This window comes from Centruroides vittatus, unplaced genomic scaffold (genome assembly GCF_030686945.1).
Source record: "Centruroides vittatus isolate TY-2023 unplaced genomic scaffold, ASM3068694v2 contig_1777, whole genome shotgun sequence".
In the NCBI taxonomy this organism is placed as follows: Eukaryota; Metazoa; Arthropoda; class Arachnida; order Scorpiones; family Buthidae; genus Centruroides; species Centruroides vittatus.
The window spans coordinates 917,463-944,760 of record NW_027121088.1 but is presented as its reverse complement, the minus strand read 5'-3'; the positions used below and the strand labels follow the sequence as shown (position 1 = coordinate 944,760).

General features: G+C 28.7%; 1 protein-coding gene across 3 annotated transcripts in view; it reads right to left on the bottom strand.

Moving 5' to 3' along the window:
* LOC136969360 (centromere protein F-like) overlaps nucleotides 1-27,298 on the bottom strand; it is a 352,144-nt gene that overhangs the window by 15,133 nt on the left and 309,713 nt on the right. For 2 of the 3 annotated variants that reach the window (XM_067263489.1, XM_067263491.1), the window contains exons 2-9: nucleotides 21,325-21,520; nucleotides 17,143-17,325; nucleotides 14,033-14,123; nucleotides 13,851-13,969; nucleotides 13,537-13,684; nucleotides 13,198-13,321; nucleotides 12,396-12,732; nucleotides 1,423-7,935 (exon numbers count right to left, since the gene is read on the bottom strand). In XM_067263489.1, the coding sequence (XP_067119590.1) occupies nucleotides 1,423-7,935; nucleotides 12,396-12,732; nucleotides 13,198-13,321; nucleotides 13,537-13,684; nucleotides 13,851-13,969; nucleotides 14,033-14,123; nucleotides 17,143-17,325; nucleotides 21,325-21,486 (7,677 nt within the window). In that variant the 5' untranslated portion in view covers nucleotides 21,487-21,520. Of the gene's footprint in view, nucleotides 1-1,422; nucleotides 7,936-12,395; nucleotides 12,733-13,197; nucleotides 13,322-13,536; nucleotides 13,685-13,850; nucleotides 13,970-14,032; nucleotides 14,124-17,142; nucleotides 17,326-21,324; nucleotides 21,546-27,298 lie in introns of all 3 variants that reach the window. The other variant, XM_067263490.1, reaches the window with a different exon arrangement.

Sequence of the window (27,298 nt, the reverse complement as noted above, 5' to 3'; positions counted from 1 at the left end):
ACTGAAAACCTGAATACCAAAGAAGACAAAAATTTAATATTTTATGAATAAAACAAGGCTTGCTTGGGCTAGGCAGAATAAAGGCTGAGGAGTGGAGTAAATTTTGTAAGTTAGGTTAAGTAAAACGATTTTACAATATTTTTTATTTTTTAATACCATTATTTGTTTTATACATCTTAATGATTTTTGAACTTCTCTTATTTAAATGAATCAATATCAGTTCACATTATGGTAAAATCTGTAAGACTATGCATCAAAAACAATAAGTAAAAGTCCTAATCATTACTTTCACAAATTCACAATTGATTTCCTAATCAAAAGTGTATTTTCATGAAATGATGATGATGCTGTTTGCAATAAGGCAAGAAGTCTTCAAATTTTTGATTATAAATAATATCAAAACATTACCTCAGCCTGGAAATAGTCCAGAGATAAATCCTATTGAAAGTTTATGGTCAATTTTTAATCGATTGTAGACTAAAATCTTATCTGATAATCTTTTAAATTAAGCAAATTTTTTATACAAATCAAGTCTGTTAAATAGCAATTATCATTTTTATTCCAGATAATTTGGTCTATTATTATTAGATGTTTGGTAAATTGAAATTTCATTGCATCCATAAAAATTTTCCTACTTTGAATTAAAACAAAACATCTTTTGTTGAATCATTAATATTTGACAGAAAAACCATATTTGACTGAAATATACTATTATATATACCTATATAATCTGAAAAACTTATTTAAGTATTCTATTTTGATTAAAAGACTGGATAAGAAAGCAGCAGTTAAACAGCAAATGTTTTGAAAAATAATGTTCTTTTTAGTGGACTGATTAAATTGATGTGTTAGAATTTTATAAAGTCAATATAGTAATTGATCAGTTAATGTCAAGGTTACAGACAAAATCCTTTATAATAATATTTTGTTAATTGCAAAATTGATATATATGATCTTTTCTAAAAGACTTGAATGTATACATCTTTTCCAATACACTGTAAACAATATAGTGCATTGGGAAAGATGTTCCATATGACACCTATGAACAAGGCACATGTTCAAATTGTATAGAGATCAATGGTACTAGCACATCATGCATACTGCTTGATTTTATATGTGAAACCTCCTGAACATATACCTATGAACACTACTGTTAAATCAAGAATTAGTGATTATCATGCAAAAATGCAATAATGTACCTCGTATTAGTGCACCATCTTTAACTATAAAATATTACACTTTTCAATCAAATATTCCTTTTCTGCTTTTATTACAGCATAAAAGAAATATCTGATTGAAAAGTTACAAAGAAATATTTAAATTTTGAAATCAAAATGCTTATAAATATTGTCTATAATATCGAAGACACTACCATTAAATTACAAATTTCTACAAAATAAATTAAATTACTATTAAACTTACCATTCTTTTATTATCATCATTCCATTCTTTCTTCTCTTTGCTGTATTTTTGTTCACATTCTAACAGTTTTTTATTCAATTCTTTAATACTTGAGCTAAGGTTTTCATTTAATAATTCCTTTTCATTAAACAATTTCTGCAGTCTTGCATTTTCCTGAATTATTTTACCCTGTTCTTGATCTAAACTTTCTAATTTTTTCTTTAATTCATTATTTTTACGAACATATTCTTGAATCTTAACCCTTTCACGTTCGTATTCTTCTGATTTATTCTTTAACTGCTTACGGAGTTGTTCGATTAAGTTTTCTGCACTTTTGATTGTCTCGGATTGTTCGAGTTTTAAATTACCGAAATCTAATTTTTCTTTATATTCTTTAATTGTTTTGTTAGCTTCAGATAATAATTTTTCTGTATTTTCTAAGTGAATGTTATAATGATGTAATTTTGATTGATTAGACTTCAATTCTTCATTTTTCTCTTCTAACTGAGACTGAGTTTTGGAAAGTTGCTTTTTAACAGACTGTAATTCATTACTTAATTTTGATGATGAAACTTTTGATGAAGTTAACTGATTTTCCAAATGAAGATTATTATCTTTCCATGTTTGTTTATTGAATTCATATTCAATTTTTAATGCTTCTAAAGACTTCTGGCAGCTTTTTAACTCGTTATTTTTAGTTGTTAATGTATCCTCGATACATTTTAATTTCTTCCACAGTTTCTCTACTTCAGATTCATTCTCTTGACGTTCCTTTAAGAGTAATTTCTGCTCGTGTTCACTGTTTTGTAATTTGGATTCTAATCGTTTCAATTCATTATTCTGATTTTCTATCTTTAAATTACAATCTGATAATTGCTGTAGAAGATCATGTTCTTTCTCTTCAATTTCCAGCTTTAATTTGCTTAATGTACTTTCTTGCTCTTGAATTTTAACATTTTTATCTTCTAAATCTCTTGCTTTATCAACTATTTCCAAACGAAGATTGCTATTTTCAGTCTTTAAAATAGAAATTTCTTTTTTCAAATTGACAATTTCTTTATTTAAGCTCTCTTTATCTAGTAAAAATTGATTAATTGCAATTTCTGACTCTTCTTTCTTGTTACACTCACTTCTGTACTTCTCTGTAATTAACTTCAAATTTTTCTCCATTTCTTCATACTTTTCTTCCATTTCTACCAGTTTTGTCTCCAAATCTATGGCTCTTTCTTCTGAATTTAAATAATTGTCTTGCTCTTTTTTCAATGTGTGAAGTTGTTCTTCATAATCATTAAACTTGATTTTAAGATTATTGTATTCATTCTGAACACTTTTCAATAGCACAACTTGACTATTCTGTATTTCTAATTTTTCTTTTAATTCATTATAGTGTGCTGATAGATCATTATGTTGTTTGTCAAGACTGCTAAATTTCTCTAACAGTAAACTTTTTTCTTCAAAAAGTTTTTGAAGATTTTCTTCAATTTCTTCTATAGTTTCATTCAATTGTTTTATCGCCAAGCTTTGTTTATCCACTTTTGACTCCAGAGTACTTTTATCACCAGTTAATGATAGTATAGATTGTATAATTCTATGTACTGTAACTTTAATTTCATTAATAAACTCACACAGATCATCTGAATTGTTCACTTTATCAATACTTTCTAAATATATGCTTTCTTTAGTACTTTCATGCAGATTTTTAAGGAATTTTTTAGTCTCTTCTTTTAAGTCGGCAAGTAAATTAATAATTCTGTCATGTTTATCAGAAAGCATATTAAATCTACTTTCAACAGCTTTCAATTTATCAACTTCATTTTTGGCTTTGTCTTTCTCACAAATCGCTATTAAAAGTTTTCTTTCTTTTTCTTCAAAACCATCCAATTTGTTCTTAATTTCATCTCGTTCATGAGATAAAACTTTAAATTTATTCTCGAGAGTTAATATAGTTTCCTGTTGAAGCTTTATAAGTTCATTATCACACTTGGCTTTTGTCTCAAATTTTTCTGAAAGATCAAAGAATGATGTCTTTATATTATTAATTCTATCTTTCAAATCATTAATCATCATTTCCATATTTCTAAATTCTGAATCAGTATCTTCCCACTCAAAGTATGAACTACTGGAAGATGTGGCTGATAATTCTGCCTCATCACATCGAAGTATTTCTCTTTGTATATGAATAATTTCTTCAAATAATTGAGAAAATAAGTCACATTTTCTCTTCAGATTTTCTAAACTTTGACATTTTTCTAAATATTTAAGTTTATGTAACTGATCTTTTTCTAATAGTTCATTGATTTTAAGTGCAAGATTAGATATATTATTGTTGTTACATGCAATTGTTTCATTCAGTTTCTCACATTCTTGAATTAATCTAAAATTCTCTTCTTGTAAAGCATTTTTATTTAAAATGAGTTCATTAATTTGATTTGATAACTTATGTTTCTCTTGATTTTGAAATTGTTTCATTTCATCAATTGTCACATTTAATTCCTTAATTTCCTCACTGTTCTGAGCAATAACTTGCGACAGATTCTCAATTTCATTATTCTTTTCACCTATTTTTTCTTGCAACTCTATCATACTTCCTATTTCATTACACAATTTTTGTAATTCATTAGTCCTTTCTTTCATCAGTTGTTGAATCTCTTGAAGGTTGAATGTTTTACATGAAATATCTCCTTCGAGAGTAGTTAAAATACTATTTTTCTCTTCAATTAATTTCTCTAGTTCTTCAGAATTTTTCTCTAAACACTTAATTTTCTGAAGATTTAAATTTTGTAGTGAAATTTTTTCATCAAGAATGGCTACGGCATTATTTCTTTCTTTATTTATTTCCTCTAATTCTGCAGACTTCATTTGTAATGAATGCTGAATCTCTCGAAGATTCATACATTTGAATGAAATATTTTCCTCGAGCGAACTTGCAATTTTATTTTTTTCTTCAATAAGCTTTTCTAATTCAACAAATTTCTTCTCAAAAGACTGAAGCTCTTGAATATTAAAATTATTTGATGAAAGCTTTTCTTCAAGAATAATTACTGAATTTTCTTTTTCTTGAATTAATTCTTGTAATTCTATGGATTTTTTTTCCATAGATTGATGAATTTTTTGAACTTCTATATTTTTCAATGTAACTTCTTCAAGAACAGTTTCAATTGCATTTTTCCTCTCAATTAATTTCTCTAACTCTAAAGACTTCTCTTCAATGGATTGATGAACTCTTTGAAGATTTAAATTTTTCTTTGAAATTTCATCTTCAAGATTATTTATGTTGTTATTTTTTTCTTCAATAACTTTTTCTAGATGCAAAGATTTTTCTTCTAGAGATTGAATTTCTTGATGGTTAGAATGCATCAACAATTTTTCTTCTTCAAGAATTCTTACAATATTCTGCTTCTCATTTGTTAATTTTTCAAGTTCGGCAGACTTATCATTCAAACATTGCTGAATTTCACAGAGATGAGTATTTTTCATACAAATGTTTTCTTCGAGAACATTTAAAACACCAGTTTTTTCCTCAATTACTTTCTTAATGTTTTCTAAATTTGTCTTTTCTATCTCTAGATTATCCTTCAAACTTTCAAAATTACAAATTTCAGTATTTTGATTTGTTTGTACAGATTTCTGGAGATATTCCTGATTAACAAGATTGTCCTTTGTAATATGTTTAGATTCATGAATCTGTTTAAGTAATTTTTCATAATCAATACTAAGTTTATCAAAATTATTTTCTAATGTCACTATTTTATCTTTATATTCCACCAAGTGACATTCTTTAATTGTAAGTAACCAATTAACATTTGAAAGTTCCCTTTCTATGTTAATCAGTTTAATATTTTGTTCCTGTAATTTCTCTTTTGTAAGATTTAATTGCATGCTTGAATTGTTTGAGCATTTTTCATTCATGTCATTTGTACAAGAATTCAGTTTATCAACCATACAATTGTTATTTTTTTGATTTTCTAACTCATTTTCTAACCTTAGTACATCATCTTTGAACGATTTTAATTTTTCATCTTTAATTTCAACGGAATGTTTCAAGGAAAGTATTTGTTCTTCTAGATCTTTAATTCTTGATTCTTTCTTTAAAATGTCATCATGAAACATGTTTAAATTCTCTTCCACATGTGTGTTTAAACTTTTCTCATCATTGTGTATAATTTGAGTAGGTTCTTGATTTTCTACCTTACACTTTAGATTTTGTACCATTTCCTTTTCTTTTTTTAATAAATCATTTATAACTCTATATTTTTCATTAGATTGAAGAATAGATGTTTTCAATTTATTTATATCATCTATTTTTTCAGATAACTGACATTCATTTATAGTAAGCAACCATGTTGCTCCTGAGAGTGCTTCTTCTAGTTGCTCAATTTTTTCTTCTTTTAACTGAATTTTATCAATAAGAGTAAAAATTTCCTTGCATATATCTTCATTCATTTTATTTCCTTTTGATTCTTTACATAAATCTGAAATTTCTTTATTTACTGAATTTGAATCAAATTTAAAACTCCTTCTGTTGTTTGACTCGACTCGATGGTAAATTAATGTTGAATCTTCAATCTTTTCAGCTAAAGTTTTTATTACTTTTATTAATATTGGCTTTATTTTACTGGCACGAGATATTTCTTGGTTAAAATTCTCTATTTCTTTACTCTGTTTTGCAAAATCATTACTTTTCAATTCTAGTTGCTGTTTAATGTTAACTTCATTCAACTTCAAGAGAGCAATTTCTTGTTCCTTTGATGAAATTGTTTCTTCTAACACTTTTCTCTCTTCCAGATTTTTTAGTAATTCTTGCTTGATACTATCCAGTTTTTGGTTTACTTCACATATCTTTTCATTGTATGTAGCTATTACACAATCTTTCTCATTGAGTTGTGTATACAGTTGTTCTAATTTAGATTGATTTTTGACAATATTTTCTTGTAACATGAAATTTTCTTGAGAAAGTTTATCATAGTTTTCTTTATAAGATTCCAGTTCTGCAAGACATTGTTGATACTTTCTTTCAGACTCTAAAATCTGATCATCTTTAAATTTTGAAGCCATTTCTAGTTCATAAAGTTTCTTACTTAGTTGATCCTGTTCAATGATTTCATTCTCTCTCAGTTTATACATCTCAAGCTGTGATTCTTTCTCACTTATAACTGATTCTAGTTGTTTAATAGCTTCATTACTTGACTTTTGTTTCTCTAATTTAATTTCCATTTCAATAATAATTTCTTCCTTTTTACCAATTAGAGTTTGTAAAGATTCTATTTCACACTCTTTAGTTTCAATTGTCATATTTAATTCTTTTAAATCTGTTTCAAGTACAGAGAGATTATTTTGATACATTTTTAATTCACTTTCAGTCAAATTTAATTTTTCAACTGATGTATTTAGTTCTTCTTTTATTGATATCAATTCTCTACTGCTATTATTCTTATATTCTGATAGCAACTCTTCTTTTTCTTTCAAGCTTTCTTCGAGTATTTTGATATGATCTTCCTTTAATGCATTCTCTTCTTCTAATAAATTTAATTTTTCTTCCAAAACTGGTGTTTGTTCAGAAAGATCTTTTAGATTAGAACTTAATTCTTTCACTTTATTTTCTTTCTCTACAAGATTAGCTGTAACACATTCAACTGAAGCTTTTAATTCATTAATGTGATCGTCCTTCTTTGATAATGCTTCTTGAATTTTATTAATTTCCTCTTCTTTTACTGAAATATCCTGAAGTGCATTTTTTATATTAATTTCATATTTGTTTAATATTTCATCTCTCTCTCTGATTCTTTCTTCCAGTTCTTTTTTGACTGCTCGTTCTTCATTTAAATTTTCTTCTAATGCTTTGATATTTGTTTCACTTGCAGTTAAACTTATAACCTTGTTCTCTAATTCTTCTTCTAATAACTTCGATTTTTCTGTACTTACAGCAAAATCTGCAACTAACTTTTCGAACTCTTCTTTAAGATTTAATATTTCATTATTTTTTTCATTTTTAATCTGAATAATTACTGCTTCTGCATTTTTCAAATTTTCAGATTTTTCCTCTAATTTGTGTTGCAAATCATTCACTAACTTTTTCTCCTGATCTAGTAATACTTCTCTTTCTTTAATTTGATTTTCTAACTGATCAACACTTACAGATTTTTCTTGCAAAGAGTTTTCTAACCACAAGATTTTTTTTGCTTTCACATCCATTTCTATTTTCATTTCATTAAGTTCTTCATTACATTTATTATACTTTTTGGATTGTTGTTCGTAACATTCCTTTAATTTGACTAATTCTTCAGAGATCAACAAGAAGTTAGTTGTTTTATCTTTGACTTCAATTTTTACATTTTCATAGTTTTTCTCAATGTCTTGTATATAAATTTCTTTACTTTTTAAGTCACTCTCTACAGTTGTAAATCTATTTTGCAAAAGATTATATTGATTATTTAGGTCTAGAAACTTATCCATTTCTTCTGTCAATATTTTATCTTTATCGATTAAACTTTGCTCTAAGTTTTTACTTTTTTGCTCTAATTCATTACATTTGGTCTGAAATAGATAAATTAAAAAATAAATTATTTTCTATTAAATGAAAAATATTTACACATAAACTTATAATTTTGAATGAAATTAAATTTAAAAAAAAATATATACATAGTAAAATTTAACAGACAAGAAAAGAAAATCTTTCATTGGTATCAAATTTTTTTTTTCTCCATTTTTGACTTTTTCTCCTCTGGCACTAGAGCTATATTATTAAATTATAATAAAATTTTCTTTCTCTACTAGAAATGGGAGAGACTTTTTAATCAAGCAATGCTATATAGGGGAGACAAGGGAGGAATGGGACACTTGAATTTTCTGATTTCCTATTTATTTATTGTAATTCTTCATTTGTTCCCAAGTGAGACTGACAGTACTTGTATTTTCTTATAAAATGGCTGATGAATTGTTTCAACAGAAGAGGCTTTAGAAGAGAAAATTACATTACAGTGCTCCAGGTAAATATTAATATCAATATCTGATGTAATCTAAAATTTTGTTTAAGATAACTTTTAATGCTTAATACAAGAATTGAATTGAAAGCAATATTTTAATAGTACAATTTTGCTATATTATTTTCTTGCTATTTCCACCATATGTCTAGTTATAGCAAATATAATACAAAACCTCCCAGTAGGGAGGATTGGGACACTGCATAATAGGGAAGAATGGGACACTGTCCCATTCTTCCCTATTATGCAGTGTCCCAATAACCCTCCCCTGGGATATAATAATTTTCCTCCCTGAATAATAATTTTCCTAATGTGTTAAATTTTATAGTCTTTGTTTTTATTTTCAGGAAAAATGCCACATAAATGGAAAAGAAAGATCCAACAAAATCAACACCAGCCAACAGTGTGATTCTTCAAGCAGTGAACATCGTGTATGATGAGGGAAAAAGTAAAGTTGCAAACGCCATGAATTTATCAAAATCAGCACTAGCAAAACATGTGAAAAATTTAATAGCATTTCAGACAAGGAATCTATAGTATTCTAGTCTAACTTCATTTGTAGAATGGTTTTCTCTGTGGAGGAAGAAGCAAAATTAAGAAATTACTCGCTTAGTGCAAGTAAAATGCACTATGGCCTGACAACAGTGCAGGTAAGAAATTTGGCATATGAGTTTGCCACTGCCATGAATAAAATATATCCCAGTACATGGAATCTCAATAAAACTGCAGGATATGACTGATTCAAGGGATTTATGAGACGTCATTCACAGCTTTCATTGCAATCACCAAAAGCCATTAGCTTAGGAAGAACTACAAACAGAAATATATTTATAAACAATATATTAATTTATCTACATACAATGTCCAATAAATATTTGCAGTGATTGTTGGTTCATTAGCTTATGTTCTCAGTTAAATGTTGATTCATAGTATTCTGAATAAATTGTTTATTTATAATCTTGTAGTATAATTTCTTTTAATACCTCAAATCAAGCATTTCAGAGAAAATACTGCTGTGAAATACTATTAAATACTTTACAGCAAAATCTTGTGCTGATAGTAGGACGATCTCAGTAAAACTAACATTGTACAGACACACACATCAGTAATAACTATATTTATATTTGCTAAATAAGTATTTTAGGTTAATGTTACCTATGGTAGCGAACTCGGCAACAGGGAAATTTTAGAGGGAGACAGGGAAATTCTAGACTGCGATGGGGAAATTTTTTCCCCCTACATTCAAGATGGCGACGGGAAATTTGTCGGGATTTCGTTATCAATTAATGAAATCCGTAGAGGGCGCTTTGATCCGTAGAATCGCGATTGATCGGAAGTATGCAAATTTTTTCCCCCGAGAGTGGAGTAGGCGTGTTGTCGTGCGAAAAGATTTTCTTGACTTTTTGTTACTTTTGGAATTTTTCTATTATAAGGTAATTAATAATAATTTTAATTTACATTGTGAATTTAAGCGCTTGGAATAAATTTATTGACAAATTTGCTAAGCGTATTCTGCAATTTTTGGAATAGATATTTCACAAGTTTGTCATGTCGAGTTGCGATTTGGAGTCAAACGAATTTTGGAAAGAGTGTACTGAGCGACGTTTTTATCAGTTAATAGAAGCAGAGTGTTCCGAATTAGGATTAGACGAAAGAATTGATGGCAGACCGAAATTTGCCGTAAAACTGGGCCTCCAACACACCAAGGAAGCTTGCCACGAAATGTGGCCAAACATGCAAATCGAGTTATCGCAGTGACCGGAAATCATGCGTGATGCGTTGCCGAAAATACTGGCGGAATAGTTCGGCTCTCGAAGGAACGTTCAAAGGGAAATGTGGCAATATGTCATAGGCGAATCTTTTAACATTCATACGGCACTATCTTGGTTTAGAGTGCACGACGAGTATTTCGGCAGTTTCCTCGGGTGTTTCTAAAAAGGCATGCATACACTGATCGAATACATCCCGGTCACGGAAAAATACCTAGTTGGAAAGAACCAGAGACTATTCCGGCTGCTCCCGCACCTAATGTCAGCAAGAAAGACAAAAAAGCAAAAGAAAACACAAGACAAAGGTGGAAAAAAAGAGAGAAGTGTTAAAACAAAAGGGGGAAAAAGAGCATCGTCACGTACCGGAGAGTCTAGTCCAGTCGACGGGAAACGTGGAAAAAGGAAAAAGCTCAGAAACAAAGTAAGTTATCCTATTTTTTTTAATTTGTATTTTTTTAGAATTGTAATCGTAGAATGTAGGGTAGAAATAATCTCCCCTTTGCCGTCTAAATGTAAGGTAGAAAGAAAAATTCCCCGTCTCCGCGTGTAATGTAGGGGCGGGGAAAAAAATCCCGGTCGCCATCTAGATTGTAGGGTAGAAAAATTTCCCTGTTGCCGAGTTCGCTACCATAGGTAACATTAACCGTATTTTAATACAAACTTTAGGTGAATTTGTTATCCTTTTATGAACTGTCCCACTCCTCCCTAATAAAAGGGAGGAGTGGGACACTTGTCACAGCATACAAAACTTATAATTTTTCTACCAAATGTTAGCATTGAAACTTCAATACTTCAGAAGACACAGAGCTCAAACTAACAAGCTAAAAAAGAAAGATTTAAGAGTTTTTCCTTTGCTTATGTTTTTGACACACTTTTCCCATTCCTCCCACTCCTCCCCTATATACATCCAGCATACACTTATATTCTTATCATATTATACTTTTATTACTTATTAGACAATCTTATAGATTGTGTTATAATAAGTAATAAAATAAAAAATACAAAAAAACACTGCTTGTTCATACACTAGTTTTTAGTTAATTTATCTGATTTAAATAAAGATAAACAAATGCTTGAAAATTGATTTTATATCATTTTTATGTTTTATCATGTTGCACAAGAAGTCATAATTGTATAAGTTCTTCATTTCTGCTCTGAAGTATAAAATATATCATATTGTTTTGAATTTAAGATGCATTTTCTTTTTATATATTTAAAACTTATAAAGCTGAGATCATCTCAAATTTGAAACAATGCAGTATTATACTTTTGGTTTAATGCCTTTATTAATAAATATATATATGTAACTGATATACTTTAAAACAAAACAAAGATTCAATTTCAATTTTATTTCAATATACACTCATCCTTCCTTTTTGTCATCTTGAAAAGAGTCACCTTCTCACACTTCCTGTTCTGTCACTAGTCCTTGGACATTGTTTTCTAATTTTTATCACTTCTCTGCATTTTGTCCATTTTTGAAATTTTTCCTTTCTTTCTTGCAGGAGTAAGTTTCACTTTCAATGTTTTTCAATTTTATGAACCACGTGTATAGTTAGAATAACTTTCATTCCACACATAGTTACTGTGCTAAGAGCTGAGTAAAGTCAAGTGAGATGCTGCAGTGAAATCTCTTCACAAATAGTTTTTAACATACAGCAATTTCATAAAACTGTGCCACATCTCATCCAACTTTACATTCTAGATCAGTAATATTATAATCTATTTTTTGCATTTAGCATATATTAGGTGGCATGTTATTTCACGTTAATAGAACTTTTTCTTTTTGTTTGTTTTCATTTAGCTCATTTACACTATAAAATGCATAATTTTCCAGTTTTGTCACTGATTTTACTACCCATTCTTTGCAAGTACAAAATGGGTGATAGAAAAGAAAGATGAGTGTATATCTTAATATTATGGTACTAGTACTCATAATTGTTTTCATTCTGACAAAAATTCATAGTTTACTGCTTGATAATATATTTAATAAAAACAATTATTTTTTAATTTTATTAATAAAAAAATTATTTTTGATTTACTGTAAAAAAATAAAATATTCAAAATTAATATTTATGTTTTCTTTTAGTATAATCTACCTTAATAATTCAAATAAAAATAAAAGAAAACTGCATTACAAAAACAATTTAATTTTGATAAAGATTTATAAAAATTTTGTACTGTTTCGCTCCAATTTATTTAAAAAAATGAAATAATTAAATAGTAAAAACATTATTGCAAATACCTGAAATTCATTTACACAGGAATTATATTGCTGTGTTAATGTATCAAATTTATTTTGAGTTTGTTGTAATTGAGCTAATTTTTCTTCACAATTAGATTTTGCAGCTTGTAATTCTGATTCTTTTTGCTGTAAATAAATTTTTACATTGTCAAACTGAAGTTTTATTTCTTTTGTCTTTTCTTCTTCTTGTTGCAATTTACTTTTCATGTACGATTTTTCTTTTTCTATACTTTCAACCTGCTTTTTTAAATCATTTATTTGGTTATCTTTTGCTTGAAAGTTTGAGTGAAATTCATTTACAGTATTATGTAAATCACGTAATTCTTTTTCATTATCTCTGAAAGAAAAGAAAAGTTAATATGAAACAGTTAAATTACATTAAGTACTTTAATTTTTATAGAAATGTATTTATAGTAATAACTATTGCTGCATTATAAAATTTAAATATGAATAAAAATAAATTAATTTGAAATTATTAGAACAGTTGCTAACTTTTGATAATATCTCTGAACTTTAAATATTAAGGGGTTTTTAAATATTTCCTGACTTTTTTTTACTTTAATAATAATATATTATCAAGCGTTTATTAAGAAAGTTTTTAGTAACTTCCGTAATAAATACACATAAACATAAATCCAAATCAAAGTACTTTTCTCAAACTAGAAATTTTTTAGGAAATGCCTAAAAAGATTAACATATAAAGTTGAATATCGCTGGAGATTTTTGAAAGAAGTTTTCAGTTAGAAAATAGTAGTTTGAACTAGATTTAATAATAATTACTATATTTATAGGAAAATGTTACTTTTTTTGTTTTTCCAATTTTTCCAGTTGAGAGTTAGATGCATCTAAATTTTTTAGAGCACAAGTCAGTTCTTGCTGTAACTTCGATTTGGTCTCTGCAAATTGTTTTTCTAAATCATACAAAGCTAAAAAATAGAAAATTTAAAATTATTATATATGAAACTAGGTCAGAATACTCATAAATAACAAATACGTATTGCTATGCAAGATATCATCTGATTTAATTTAAATTAAACCAAAATAGGTGATGATTCACAAGACTAATCTAAATATGGATAAATTTGCACAGTAGACAATAACTTACAACTTGATCAATGTTCAAAGTTTCTAAAATTACTACCTTGTGTCTGATTTTTTATTTCATCTTTAAAGTTGTTCTCCTTTTCTTTAAATTTTTGTTCAATTGTTAATTTTACTGCTTCTGAATTATGCCTTTGACATTCTAATTCTTTGGTTAATTGAATAATTTTTTGCTCTAAGCACATTATCTGAAAAATGGAAAAAGATGGTAAGTTTATCTTAACTGTTTTAAAATATCATCATTAATTTCAACTTTAAAAAAAAATCTAAGTAATTTTTAAATCATTAATATTCTCTTATTTTAAAAAACTGAATTTATTAAAAATTATATAAATAAAATATTTTAATATTTACTTTTTCATTGGCCAATTCAACATCAATTCTTGATTTTTCTAATTGATCAGAATGTTTAAAACCATATTTACCACCACTTTGGGGAGTTTCACATTTCTGATATTGATTTAATTCCTTATCTGATATTAAAAAATTAAATAAAATAAATAAATTACAATTTTAAAAAAATAAGAAAAACTTACCTAATTTTTCTTCTTTTTTAGAATCAATTTCCATCAAATCATCACTCATTGTGAATTTATCAATCATATTTGTTGATTCTTTCTCTTTTGACTATTAAAAATATATGAAATTCTTAAATTTTTAATTACTACAATTAAAATTTGTATATTTTTAAAAAAAGACACTGTATTAATAAACTGTTATAATAATTGTTCAGAATTTTTAAAAAATTCAGTATCTGTCAACTAAAGTATGTCTGTGCATATAAATTTAATAAATATTTCATATCTTTAAAAGTAGGATAGCTTAATATCTTTTCCAATAAAAAAAAATTTGTTATGATATATTAGAAAAACTTTCAATTACATAGCATGCAATCATTACAATAAAAATGTTTTTACTTGTTCTTCAAATATGAGTTATTAACTAGTTATGAACATATACCAAAAGTAAGACAAAAGTTTCTAACAGAATTTTGTTGAAAAATAAATGTTCATAGAACATTTAAATACAGTTTAACCCATTTATAACGTCATCCATGAGACTGGCAATTTTTTGACGTTATAACCAAGTGTCGTTATCTGCAGGGTCATAATTTCAGTCCAATAAAACGTACCAAGTGTGTTTAAGAATCTATTATAAACTCCATTCTAATTTTACATTGTATGTTTTACCATAAAATTATTTCTTGATGGTAATACAGTACTGTATGTATTATGATAGTAATAATTTATTATTGTATGTATAAAAGTGCAAACTACATGTTTAAATAAACTTTATTTACATCGATGTAATTAAAAATTTCAAAAATTACATTTTATAAGAAATTTCTATTTGTCTTAAGTTTCAATAATGGCGGAACTTCCGGTTTTGAGAATAATGTTGATCAAAAGACAACAAAAGGTTATATTAATGTATGCCAATTAAAAATAATTCAATTATTTGTTTATAAACTATTTGATATAATATGTTATATTAAAAATAATAGAATATTTAACAATTTAGCATAAAGTAATTTAAAAATTAGTATGTAATAACTGATTGTCATGTCATTTAAAAGTGGCAAATTTCACCCCACCAAAGTCAGGTGGAAAGAGCACCACCCACAGTCGTTCTAGGAAAGTGAACTCTGATCCTAGGACTGAACACAGTATTTTTTTTTGATAAATAAAATTTGTAATCTAATTTTGTAAATTTGAGAGTGCTTCAAATATGACATTAAAACAGGGTTTTATGTTGTTACAAGTGGGTTTTTTTTAACATTATCTAGTATAGTAAAATCGTGGGATCGATAAAATTTGACGTTATATTAGGGTTGTTGTTATATCCAATGACGTTATAATCGGGTTAAACTGTACTTGACCCAATGTTCTACCAGTTTCTGAAAACATGCTGCATAAAAATTTGTTAATTGCTGATAAAGTTTTTTAAGTAATGAAGATTCATTGCTTAAAAAATATTCACCAATTCAATGTTCTTTTAAGAGTCAAAAAAGATGGAAATCACTTGATGCTGGATCTGAGCTATATAATCTCCTAGTTGGACCTTTACAAAACACTTAAACAGCAAACATCTTACAACCAATAATGATATTCAGAAATATGTAGTGATGATTCTAACAGCAATCAACAAGTTTTTGTACAACATGTTTTCAGAAGCTGGTAGAATGCTGGAACAAGTGCCTGAATGTTCTTAGCAATTTTTTTTCAAAATTGAAGTTCTGTATTAGACACTTTCTTGCTTATTTATTTATTTTTTTGGTGTTTATTTGTAACCTAATTACTGACTTTCCTTCATAGAATATAAAATGAAACATTGAATGTGTTCAAACATATTTAAATCTTAAGTCTTCATTTTTATTAACAGTTACTAAACTTCAAACTGGACAACTTAATACACAAATTCTCATTAACTTGTCAAAATAGTCCAGCAGTTGTCAAATATTCAAATTTCCTGATGAAGACCTTCCCAGAAGATCTAAAACATTAAAAAGGTAATAATTTTGACAACTGCTGGATAAGTTAGTGAGAATATGTGTAGTCTACATTTTTTAAAAAAACAATTAAAGATATTCTTAATATATTATAAACAAAATTATTTTTAACACATTACACACTACGTGTAGCAAATATGCAACACACTCAGCAACTCACCCAGGCTGTGTGTTGATAAAAGGCAACACACACACTATACATTTAAATCTGAGCTGTGTTATTGCAGAGAAACATGCTAGCCGTATAAACGAATGGAAATAGTTAAAGCATGACCTGTGAGAATAAAAATTGCACTTGGCAAAATTTTTTGATAGAATACTAATAGGAATTTAATTTTTTCCCCTATACTGTTAAAATATAAAAAAATGGGCAAAATTTGCCTTTTCTGTTTTTTTCTTTTGCAGAATAAACACGAATAAGTACAATATCATAAAAATATAAAACACAAAAACAAATATTCAAGAAGCAATTTTCATTTTCTCTCAGTAAATATAAACAGTAAAAAAAACAGTAGATATATTATTTCAATGTTTATTCTATCAATATTTTTCTTGGATTCATATCACCATTTATGCAACATAGAATGCGTATAAGTTTTGTTGAATTTGAAAGCTGATGAGCATATAAGATGGCATAACTTGATAAAAAAAAATCATTCGGGCCACATGTGGCAATTTTGCTACATGCCTAAAAATTGGGAAAAAGTTTTTTAAACAATTGAAATAAAATTATATTAAATAACCATGATATTTGTGCTTTTTGTTCATAAAAGGGACCATGGCCCAATGTGATATTTTATGCTCCACTAGTGTGGCACTTAATGTGCTAAATAAATTTCTTTTAAATTGTAGTACCATTAAATATGTATTTGAAATAATATACCAATATAACATCAGTAATATTTAATAAATAATTATTATTATATGCAAATAAGTTCAAATATACTATATGTTATCACAAAATTGTAAAAATAGTTTACAAAACTGACTGCTAATTCAAGAAAGAAAAAGTCAAACTAAATTGTGATGTGTAGCATTTAAAATGTTAACTATATTGTTTTTATGAAAATAACTTTTCCTCATGCAGCAAATAATACTAATATCTTAGAATAATTTTAGTTTTATAAATTTACTTACCTTCACATTTTCTTTTTGTAATTTTGATTGTGCTAAATGATTTTCAAGACATTTTATTTTTGAATCTTTAACATTAAGTTCTTGATGCATTTTCTGTAGTTTTTGTTCCAATTCACAGTTTGTTTCATTTAAAGATTGTTGTTCTCTCTCTACTTGTAACTTTTGCAGCTTTTGTTCTTCTAACTAAATTACAAGTAAAAAGAAAAAAACAACGTATTTCAATACATCTATGAAAATATAACACAAGAAAATACTGTAAGCTAAAGTTTCATTTTTCAATTTTCTATATTCTTTAATGGTGTTTGAAGATTGCTAACCAGTGTTAGAGTTAAATCCCTTGTTGTTTTTAATCAAATCCAATCAGTGCCTACCTAACTTTTGATGTAGTATAATACTGGCTCAAACTTTAAAAATGTGTTAAGTATGCTTTTCATTATTGAAAGTATGTGTTGATTGTGTGTTCAAACAAGTGATTGACTAACCGAATGACTATGACAGTTGTCAGTGCATAATATTTTAATGCATGATTATCATATATTTGCTGTAGTGAGAATTATGTAAAACCTTTCAGGCCAAAATTCATATTATAAACTGGACAAGATGAAACTAGTACAATAAAATGATAGATAGTTGAGATGTCATCATGAATACTTTACATTTTACATCCAAATATCTAGAATATAAGAATATATATTCAATGATACCTCAGTTTTTGTCGATAATCCATCTGAAAACAATCGGCGAAATCCAAAACTGACAAAAACAGAGGCAATTATTTCCATATGAATCAATGTAAATTCAATTAATTCATTCTAGACACTCCAAAATACATACCAAAAACACATTTTATAGAAAATAAATATAGTGTTTAATACTAGCAACACTTAGGCGATCTGCCTAGAGGAATGCCTTCTAGGAGGTCTTTTTAACAGTAACTGGCCCTTATTCAGGCATTACAGAAGTGGAGAAAACCCAGAAAACTCCATATGGCCAGCCCATTCTGGCAAGGCGCTAACCCATGACTGAACTCACAGTGTTCAGGGATTGGAACTGCTTGGTCACTCACTGGTGGGCCTCCATGATGTTGCTAAAAAGATAGGAAAGCAATGGAATTGTTTCACTAGATGCAGGGTAATGTTCACAAAACAAGAAACACCACCACAGGGCAGAAAAATGTGTGGGTCGCCCTTTGTTTTCACAAAATTAGCAGCAAGGTCATCTGGGCACACTGACAAAAACTAAGAATTTTTTTGCAAAAAAAAAAAAAAAAAAAAAAAAAAAAAAAATCAACAAAAACTGAGGTACTGTATATATTATATTCTTATATTCTAGATACTGTGAACATATGTAATTTAATATCATATATATACAGTCAAACCTGTTTTTATGCACTCTTTTTATGTGCGATTTTTATTTGTGCGATTTTTTTAATGCGAATTTTTAATTTGTGCGGTATAGTTGGTGACTAGTCTCGTGCGATTCGTCATGTCTTACATTGACTTATTATAGCTAAATAAACTTATTATAGCATAAATGCACTTATTATAGTAATATTATTGCATGAATATGCGAAAAATGAAATAATTTACTTTTTAAGTCAACAAAACACCACCTGGACAAAAATATGTAAAACAGACGATAGACCAGACGATGCAGTCAAGTGCTGACATCTGTTGTCAATAAATTCTATTTCGTACGGTTTTGAGTTATTTTCTATGTGAGACTTTTTTTATGCGGTCCCTGTTGACCGCATAAAAAAAATATTTTTTAATTGTGTCGCGAAAACTATTATTTACAGCCATTCGTGAAGTTTCGTGAGATTTTTTTATGCGTTTTTTTTAATGCGGTCCCTATCCCCCGCATAAAAACAGGTTTGACTGTATATTAAATTACATACGCTCACAAAATCTATTTGCTTTCTTTATAACATCTTTGTAAACTAATACCACAGATTACAAAGATATTATAAAGAAAGCAAGTAGTATCTGGAATGCCACAACATTGCATATCATCTATATATATAAAAACGAATGTATGTCTGTCTGTGTGTCTGTCCTTCATGCATTACCACACTATTTATCCAATTGCCATGAAACTTTGGGAAGATGTTTAATACACTCCCGCAAAGGTTTGTGGCATATGTGAAGATCACCATTTCCCCCCTTTCAAAAATATATTTATATATGGATTAAGACTTTTATGTCCAACAGATGGCGCTAACTTCAGACGACCTAAGTTTGCTTTTCTGTGAGGCATTATGCTTTTCTGTGAAAATGGACTAAAGCAGATCATTTTCTACCTATCTATATAAATAAAATATAACGTTTGTTTGTTCCTACCGATTCCTTTGAAATTTTGACACAACATTGCATTCGAATACGCACGTGTTTTTATATAATATACATGTCGAAATTCCCCCTACTTAGGGGAGATGGACAGGATTAAGGCTTACCGTGAAGAACTCTGCTTCTATTTTTTCTATTTTACATGTGGTTTTTTGCGTTCTTAATTGCGTTTTAATAGGCTACATCAACAGAATATACACTAAAAAGGGATTTTTCGATATTCCCCAGCAGGGAGAGGGACAGGATTAAGGCTTACTGTGAAGAACTTGGCTTCTATTTACATGCCGTAAAAAACCACATGTAAAATTGGTGTGCCTATCATTCTTCTTCGAAACATCAATCCACCACGACTTTGTAACGGTACAAGACTTTCAGTGAAAAAGATGATGAACAATGTCATCGAAGCTACAATTTTAAATGGGAAATTCAAGGGGAAAGATGTACTGTTGCTATGTATTCCAATGATCCCAACAGATATGCCATTTGAATTCAAATGTTTGCAGTTTCCAGTGCGAATCGCTTTTGCATGGACCATCAACAAAGCACAGGGACAATCGTTGCAAGTGTGTGGGCTAGATTTGGAGAATCCATGCTTCTCACATGGACAACTGTATGTGGCCAGCTCATGCGTCGGAAAACCTTCTGATTTATTCGTGTACGCACCAGACAGAAAAACAAAAAATATTGTGTATCCACAAGTACTCCAATAAATAAATAGAATTGAAACGACACTTTGAAATGTTTTCCCGATGAAAATTAATAATAATAATAATAATAAGTTCCAGTAAAAATAATAAAATGTAAATTGAATTTTATTATGAGTTTGCTTGAATTTCCTTTCTTCTGAAATCGCAGCAACGCGCGACGGGTAAGCTAGTAGTCTATAATTTGGCATCTACAGCAAGGATGAACAGACTGTGGCCCTCCATTAATTTGCCGGCAGCCCACCTCACCATTATTTTAACTCTTAAATAATGCCCATGCTCAAATGTATTTGATCATAATTTAATTAATTAAAAATTAATAATGTTTCAAATTCCTGAAATTGATTCAAATAAAAGTTATTTACATTTTATTGAACATCTTCAATGGGCTCACAAAGTTTCTTAATTATATATCCAATAGAAATTTTTATTTTTTGACTTTTTTTTCAGTCCCCACCTTTAACAATGCTATGGATAACTGAATAATTGGCAATCTATTTGAGTATATTCAGTAAAGTCAACACATCTGGCAAGATAGCTGTCTTCCCATGTAGATTTTTGGACGTTTCCCGCAAAACATGAGTAACAGCTGTGGTAGATAACTTTCAAGTTTTCTTTTTGGCAACCCTCCCGTAAATCACAGTAGATCTATGTGGCCTTTGGTCTTAACAAGTTAAGACCAAAGGCATCCCTGATCTAGAGGAACACTTAACAGAGTTCCATGAACTCTATTACCAGACCTCATTGTTGCAATTGGACTATGTGGCAATTACACAAATCATAATAGCAACAGAAACTGAAGAGATCAATTTCAAACTTTTGAGATAATCTTATAAACTAATAAACTGTCACTGTCAAATATGCAGGTATGCATGTTTGACAGTGACCCCCTCTTGAAAGAGGGAGCATTACGAGATCAGAGAAAAAAGCATAGGGGAAAGAGAGAGAGGTTTTGGAGACCAGATTTTAGTCAACTGTCATCACTTAAACTGCAAGAATGTATTCTACTTGTCTTTCAAGAACCCCTTTGTTTTAAATAAGATGTAATGGTAGCAAAAACAAAGTTTATTAGTCAACTTCTTTCTTCCATTATGCAACAGACAACACAGCTACAAAAGTATTATTAGACCTACCTTTCTTTTTTGAATATCTAAATTTTGCCCCAAACTTTCTACTTGAAGCTGCTTTTGTTGTTTCTCCTTCTGTAGTCTTTCAACTTGTTCTTCAAGGCAATTGATTTTTTGAACTGCCAAAGGAGGCAAATTTTGTTTCCATTCACTAGCAACCCAATCCATATTTTGTCAAGTCAATATTTTACACTTCAATCACCTATTATCACAAGTAGAAAATTAACCTTTACAAAATATAATTTTTAAACAATAAATATAAAATTAAATAAATAACTTGCTTGAGATAAAATATAATTTAAAAAATATCTATGGTCAAAAAATTTATTCCTGAAGAACTGACAAATAAAATGAAAAATGATACTTTGTCTTGATACAATGGATTATAACCATAATAAGTTTCTCAAATGAATTTACATAATAAAATTGCATGTCTTTAGCTATAATTATGAATTCTTATGAAATATACAATAGATATGTTTTGAATAATAAATTGCTATTTTGATTCCTTAAATAGTGCAGTTGTTAAATAAAAAATAAATACACAATGATAGAGACAATTTTCTTATTGCTGGTCAATGGCCACAGTAAGGTACAAATTAATACCATAAAGCCTGGTGCAAACTAGTCAATATCACAGCAAACTGATCAGAGGCAATATCAATGAAATTTGTTCAATCATCTTAGATTCAACTACTTACTGTGTGGTCATTGACTCAACAGAAATTAGATGGACCTTTGATGACTCTCAAACATGTTGAATTTTTCAGGAAACAAGTGGGAGACACTCATGGACATTTGAAAGTTTGAAAGGACCATATGCTGTAGACCACAAACAAGTCTTGCATGTGTTTGTGCTGTGTCTTATTTCAGCAATGGCTTCACTGCAATGGGATTACAAAGCAGAAAGCCGATGTATATAAATGTAAAAATTCATTGATTTTATTGAAATTATAAAATTTCAATAAAGCAAATCCATTCTCTATTGGGACTTTGTTTTTGTTTTCATTTATTTATTAAATTTATGCCAAATAAGCAATAAATGGAAACAACTGAGCTAATATCAACAAATTGTCATTGCTGATCTTTACCTTTTATAGAAACAAACCATGTAGAATTTGATTGCTGTACAAGCCAGGATATCCAAAGATATTTGGCAACCCATTGATGGTATTAGTCAGTCAAAGACTTGGTCTGAGTGCATATGCTAGCTACCATCATACTCGGAAGGAGGGTTGCTCTTAACATGGAGTCAGACACCCCGACAGCCGCCCTTAACATAGGGAACTGACATTGTTTTGTCGTTTTGTCTGACTACTAAACTGATGCATGCTGTGACTGCAGTCAAATCCAAACTATTAAACACATAGTTCAAGACTGCCATCAGCAACCATTTGATGGACGATCATCAGTGTAATAATGAAGCTTTGGAATGGATAGAGTGCCTGGACATGAGAATTTTAACCTTTTGCTGTTCTTTTCTGTGTTCATTTGTTTTGTTTTTGTGCTGTACTTAACTACCATATGCAATATATAGAAACAAACTACATTTTTCGTTTCTTGTACTCTTGCTTCCATCTATATCACGTCTCCTACCAACTGATCTCCACCAATCATGCTATTCTAGAGTGACTGAATATCATCTCACTCAAGTGCTATTGACAACACCATCCTGGGGTTGTCAACATGTCAAGAGACCATGTTTACAAAGGAAACTGAACTGTAGCTTTTTATCTAAACAAGTGATTCTATTTTAAAAGAACTGTTTTCAATTTTCTATAATAAATGGATTATGCTACTACTACAGGAAATCCTCGTTACTTTAAAATTCAAGGGATGAAATAATTGCGACTTCATTTCATCAAGTATCAAATTATCTGAGATTTACATATTCCATAAAAGCAATAAAATTTAAATAGCTGTACATGACAATTTATACTATTAGAGAAAGATAACATACACCACTGTCTGTCGGCATTGCATAAAAATATTTATTTTGTGAGTATTTTTGACAGTTATATACTATGTCGAAAGTACTCACAAAATAAATATTTTTACGTAATGCTGACAGACAGTGTGTATGTTATCTTTCTCTAATAATTTACATATTTCTGTAAAATACGCCAAATGCCATGTAACTGATGTAATTTATTAAGCAAATGGAATACAGCTATTTATAGAGAAAGCTATTTTTGTTAATTAATAATTAATAATAATAATATAAATAAATTGCAGGTAAACAGCATGTGTCTGGTAAGAACATCACAGACTGCCAGATAGATTTTATAAAAAGTAATGTAGAATTCTTAGAAATGTAGCCCAAATTACTTTTAAAGTGGCCCAAAAAGTAGTAAGTCACCTAAATGTGTAAGGCTAGAACCATACAAATATCTCAATCTGCTACTTGCAGCCCAATCTTGCAATCCTGAAAACCTGCCACATTTTATGATAAGAGAAAAAAGGGCAGTCCACAGCTAAGGTGACATCCAAAAATGTGTTACTATAAAAACAAAGCCATATTGACCAGATTAGAGCTGTTCTTGGTCTATTGTTCTCTTATAGTATGAAGACACTTCAATCTAAATGAACAAGTTAACATAACCATACCACAGTTTGGACAGAATTTTTGCTTTGAATTTCAAAGTAGCCATATTTCAAACTAACCAAATTCCTTAACTTGTAAACTCTATATCCCCATCTGGGACAAAAGTACAACTAACAGGATTCTGAACTATCCGATTTGAAATTAACAAGTGTTTCCTATACTGCTTCTGCATCCATGTCCAGTATTCATTCACGTGATCTCCAATTTTTTGGCAACCTGTTGGTATAGAAATAACTGTTGCATCCTCACAAAAGTAACAATAATTTCTACAGAAAAGTGATAACTACAGTATATATAACATAAGATACCATTCCAATAGAAGATATGGGTCTCACATATTTCTGATAGGTGATATATGGCTCCTATCATGACAAGGCTTGACACTCCATGCATATAACAACTCAATTAACAGATTAGAATGATGTTAAACATTTTTGTTAGAACAAGATTTTAACTTAAATGACTACTAAAAATAGAATAAAACTTTTAAAGTATAACCATATGTAGCAGAATATCTTTAGAACAAAGAACAAAAATAAATTTTGTATAAAATGATGGAATTCTATCAGAAATAACTAAATACACAATTTTTAAAAAAATAATTATTTTTTATTTATGTTTTTATTTCATGTACAAATATTTTAATATAAAAATTTTGTATTAATGAAAATTATTCCATTGTATATGTGTAATTTTAAAGTTTTATTATACGAGGGCTATTTTTTAAATAAGGTCCATTTGTGAATGAAAGTGAGAATAATGCGCAATCACGGCAGTATGTATGCGCTTCTGCTCCGAGCAAGCTTGGCGCGCGTTTTGACGCCATTTGCAGCCATATCGTCTGTCTGTATGCTGAGCTGTAGAAGTTTAAAATGTTTAAGAAAATTGAGTCTCACGCCGACTGTGAGATATGATCTGTTATTCGATTCTTGAATGCAAGAAACTTGGCAGCAGCGGAAATTCACTGACAGATTTGTGAAGTTTGCGGTGATAACGCTATGAGTGACAGTAAAGTTCGAAAATGGGTAAGAATGTTCAAGGATGGGCGAGTTAATGTGCACGACGAGCCACGCCCTGGCCGACCTTCTCTGATTTCTGAAGATTTGATTCGTGATGTGGATAACAAAATTCGAGAGGACCGACGATTCACGATTTCAACATTATCAATTGAATTTCCATAGATTTCAAGATCAGTTTCGTATGCCATTGTTTCGGAGAAACTGAGTTATCGAAAATTGTGTTCTCGGTGGGTTCCAACACTGCTTTCTGACGATCACAAAACAAAAAGATTAGGCAGTACTTTATCGTTTTGACTCGATATGATCATCCACACAGTCCAGACCTTGCACCCAGTGATTTTCACTTGTTTCGATACTTAAAGGAGTTCCTTGGTGGTCAACATTTCAACGACGAAGAAGTGAAAACTGCAGTCGCGGATTGGGCTTCTTGACAGGCGGCAGATTTCTTTGAAATCGGAATTCAAAAAATTGTTGAGCGGTATGACAAATGTTTAAACAAAATGAAAATTATGTAAAAAAGTAGATAAAAGTATGTAGAATATGGAAAAAAATATATTTTAATGATATTTACAGTATTTTTCTTCTTGTTAAAAAATGGACCTTACACTCAAACCTGTTTTTGTGCAATCTTTTTTTGTGCGATTTTTTATATGTGCAATGTGTTTTGTGCAATTATTTGTGTGCAGTATACCAATTTGATTGAAATTCGTATACCACACACAAAAAATCACACAAATAAAAAATCGCACAAAAACAGGTTTGAGTGTATTTAAAAAATAGCCTTCGTATTATAATTGTTTATTTGAATTTAAAATTGTTCTAACAAAAATTTCTTCTTTACATGTACTATTCTTAATTTCAAATATTTTTTTATTATTATTCTCAGTTATTAAAAGCTGATGACCAAAAATATGTGTTTGGCCAAAAATATTTTACTTTTTTTTGTAAAGAAAAAAAATTCAATATTCAGGATGAAATATATATTTAAAAACATGTAAAAAATTACATTGAAGACTTATACAAAAAGAAAAACTTTCAAAATTTTCTTGAACATCCTTTCACATTCATTGTAAAGAATTTTTTTACAATGAAAATTTTGAACATAACTGACGTCATGGAACTTTTAAACAATTTACGTAAATAAGGGCAGGAAAGAGCCTATAAAAGAAGGTTGACACCATGAATGTTGATTGTGTTCCATTAATAATTCCCAAAGCCTGATGTATTAATATAATGTTAATACATCAAGCTTTGGGATGTTTATATACTACAAAAAATTGCTTTTAGCCCTTGATATAATTAAATTAAATTAAATATCTACAAACGTCAAGCAGTTCATAATATATACAAACATACATCAAACGAAATAACTGTTAACCTATTATGAACTATTAACCTATTATTGTGCTAACTTATAACTGTTTGTATCAGTACCCTGTATGTCACGCCACCTTGCAACATTATGAAGATTTTTTTACATCTGTCTATATTGATGATGCTTACTGCTCATACCATTATAGTAGTGTATTTATCTTGTATAGTTTTAAGTATATTAACACCTTTAAATTAAAACCAACTGAAGAGGGACTATTCCAATAGTCCAAAATGCATTTTGATTTTTTTTTTGTTTTCATATGTCAATTTTACTGTACACCCCCTTTTTTGTTTTTATTAAATGTTCTACTTTGATTCATGAGTGTTTGCACCTATTATCACTGGTGTGATAAGCCCTTACTATTATCTGCTTCACGTTTGTAGATATTTTATTTAATTTAATATTTATATATGTGTTCCAGTGGTTGTGAAAGGATATTTAAGAAAACATCAAAAGTTTTTCTTTTTATATGTCTTCAATGTTGTATATTTTTAACAATTTTTAAATTTTACTTTTTAGTTCATTTATTGATCATCTGAAATAGTTTTTGTTTATTCATCATCATGGTAAAAAGTTTTGAGGAATTTTATGATTAATGGAGCTTTCAAATTATGTCATAACTCCCAACATTTACAAGAAACTTTATAAAATTAATACTTAAAAACAACTCTATCAAAGATTCAAGATGCTTATTGTTACTTTTTGAGAGGTTTATTTTTTATATTTTTTTCTTTATATTTTTGCTTGCCTTCAACTGACAAATTGTATTTCAGTTATTGCATATTTTAAATTCTTTAAATATATTCTGTATTAGTATCAATTTTTAATTTGACTTTTCTATACTTATGGTGTTCTAAGATAACAATTTATTGCAAATACTTTAACAAAAATTATGATGTAGTTTGTAAATATGAGGGTGGATCCAAAAAAAGGTTACAAGGGTAATAAAAAATTATTTATTAACAATATACAGAAAATACA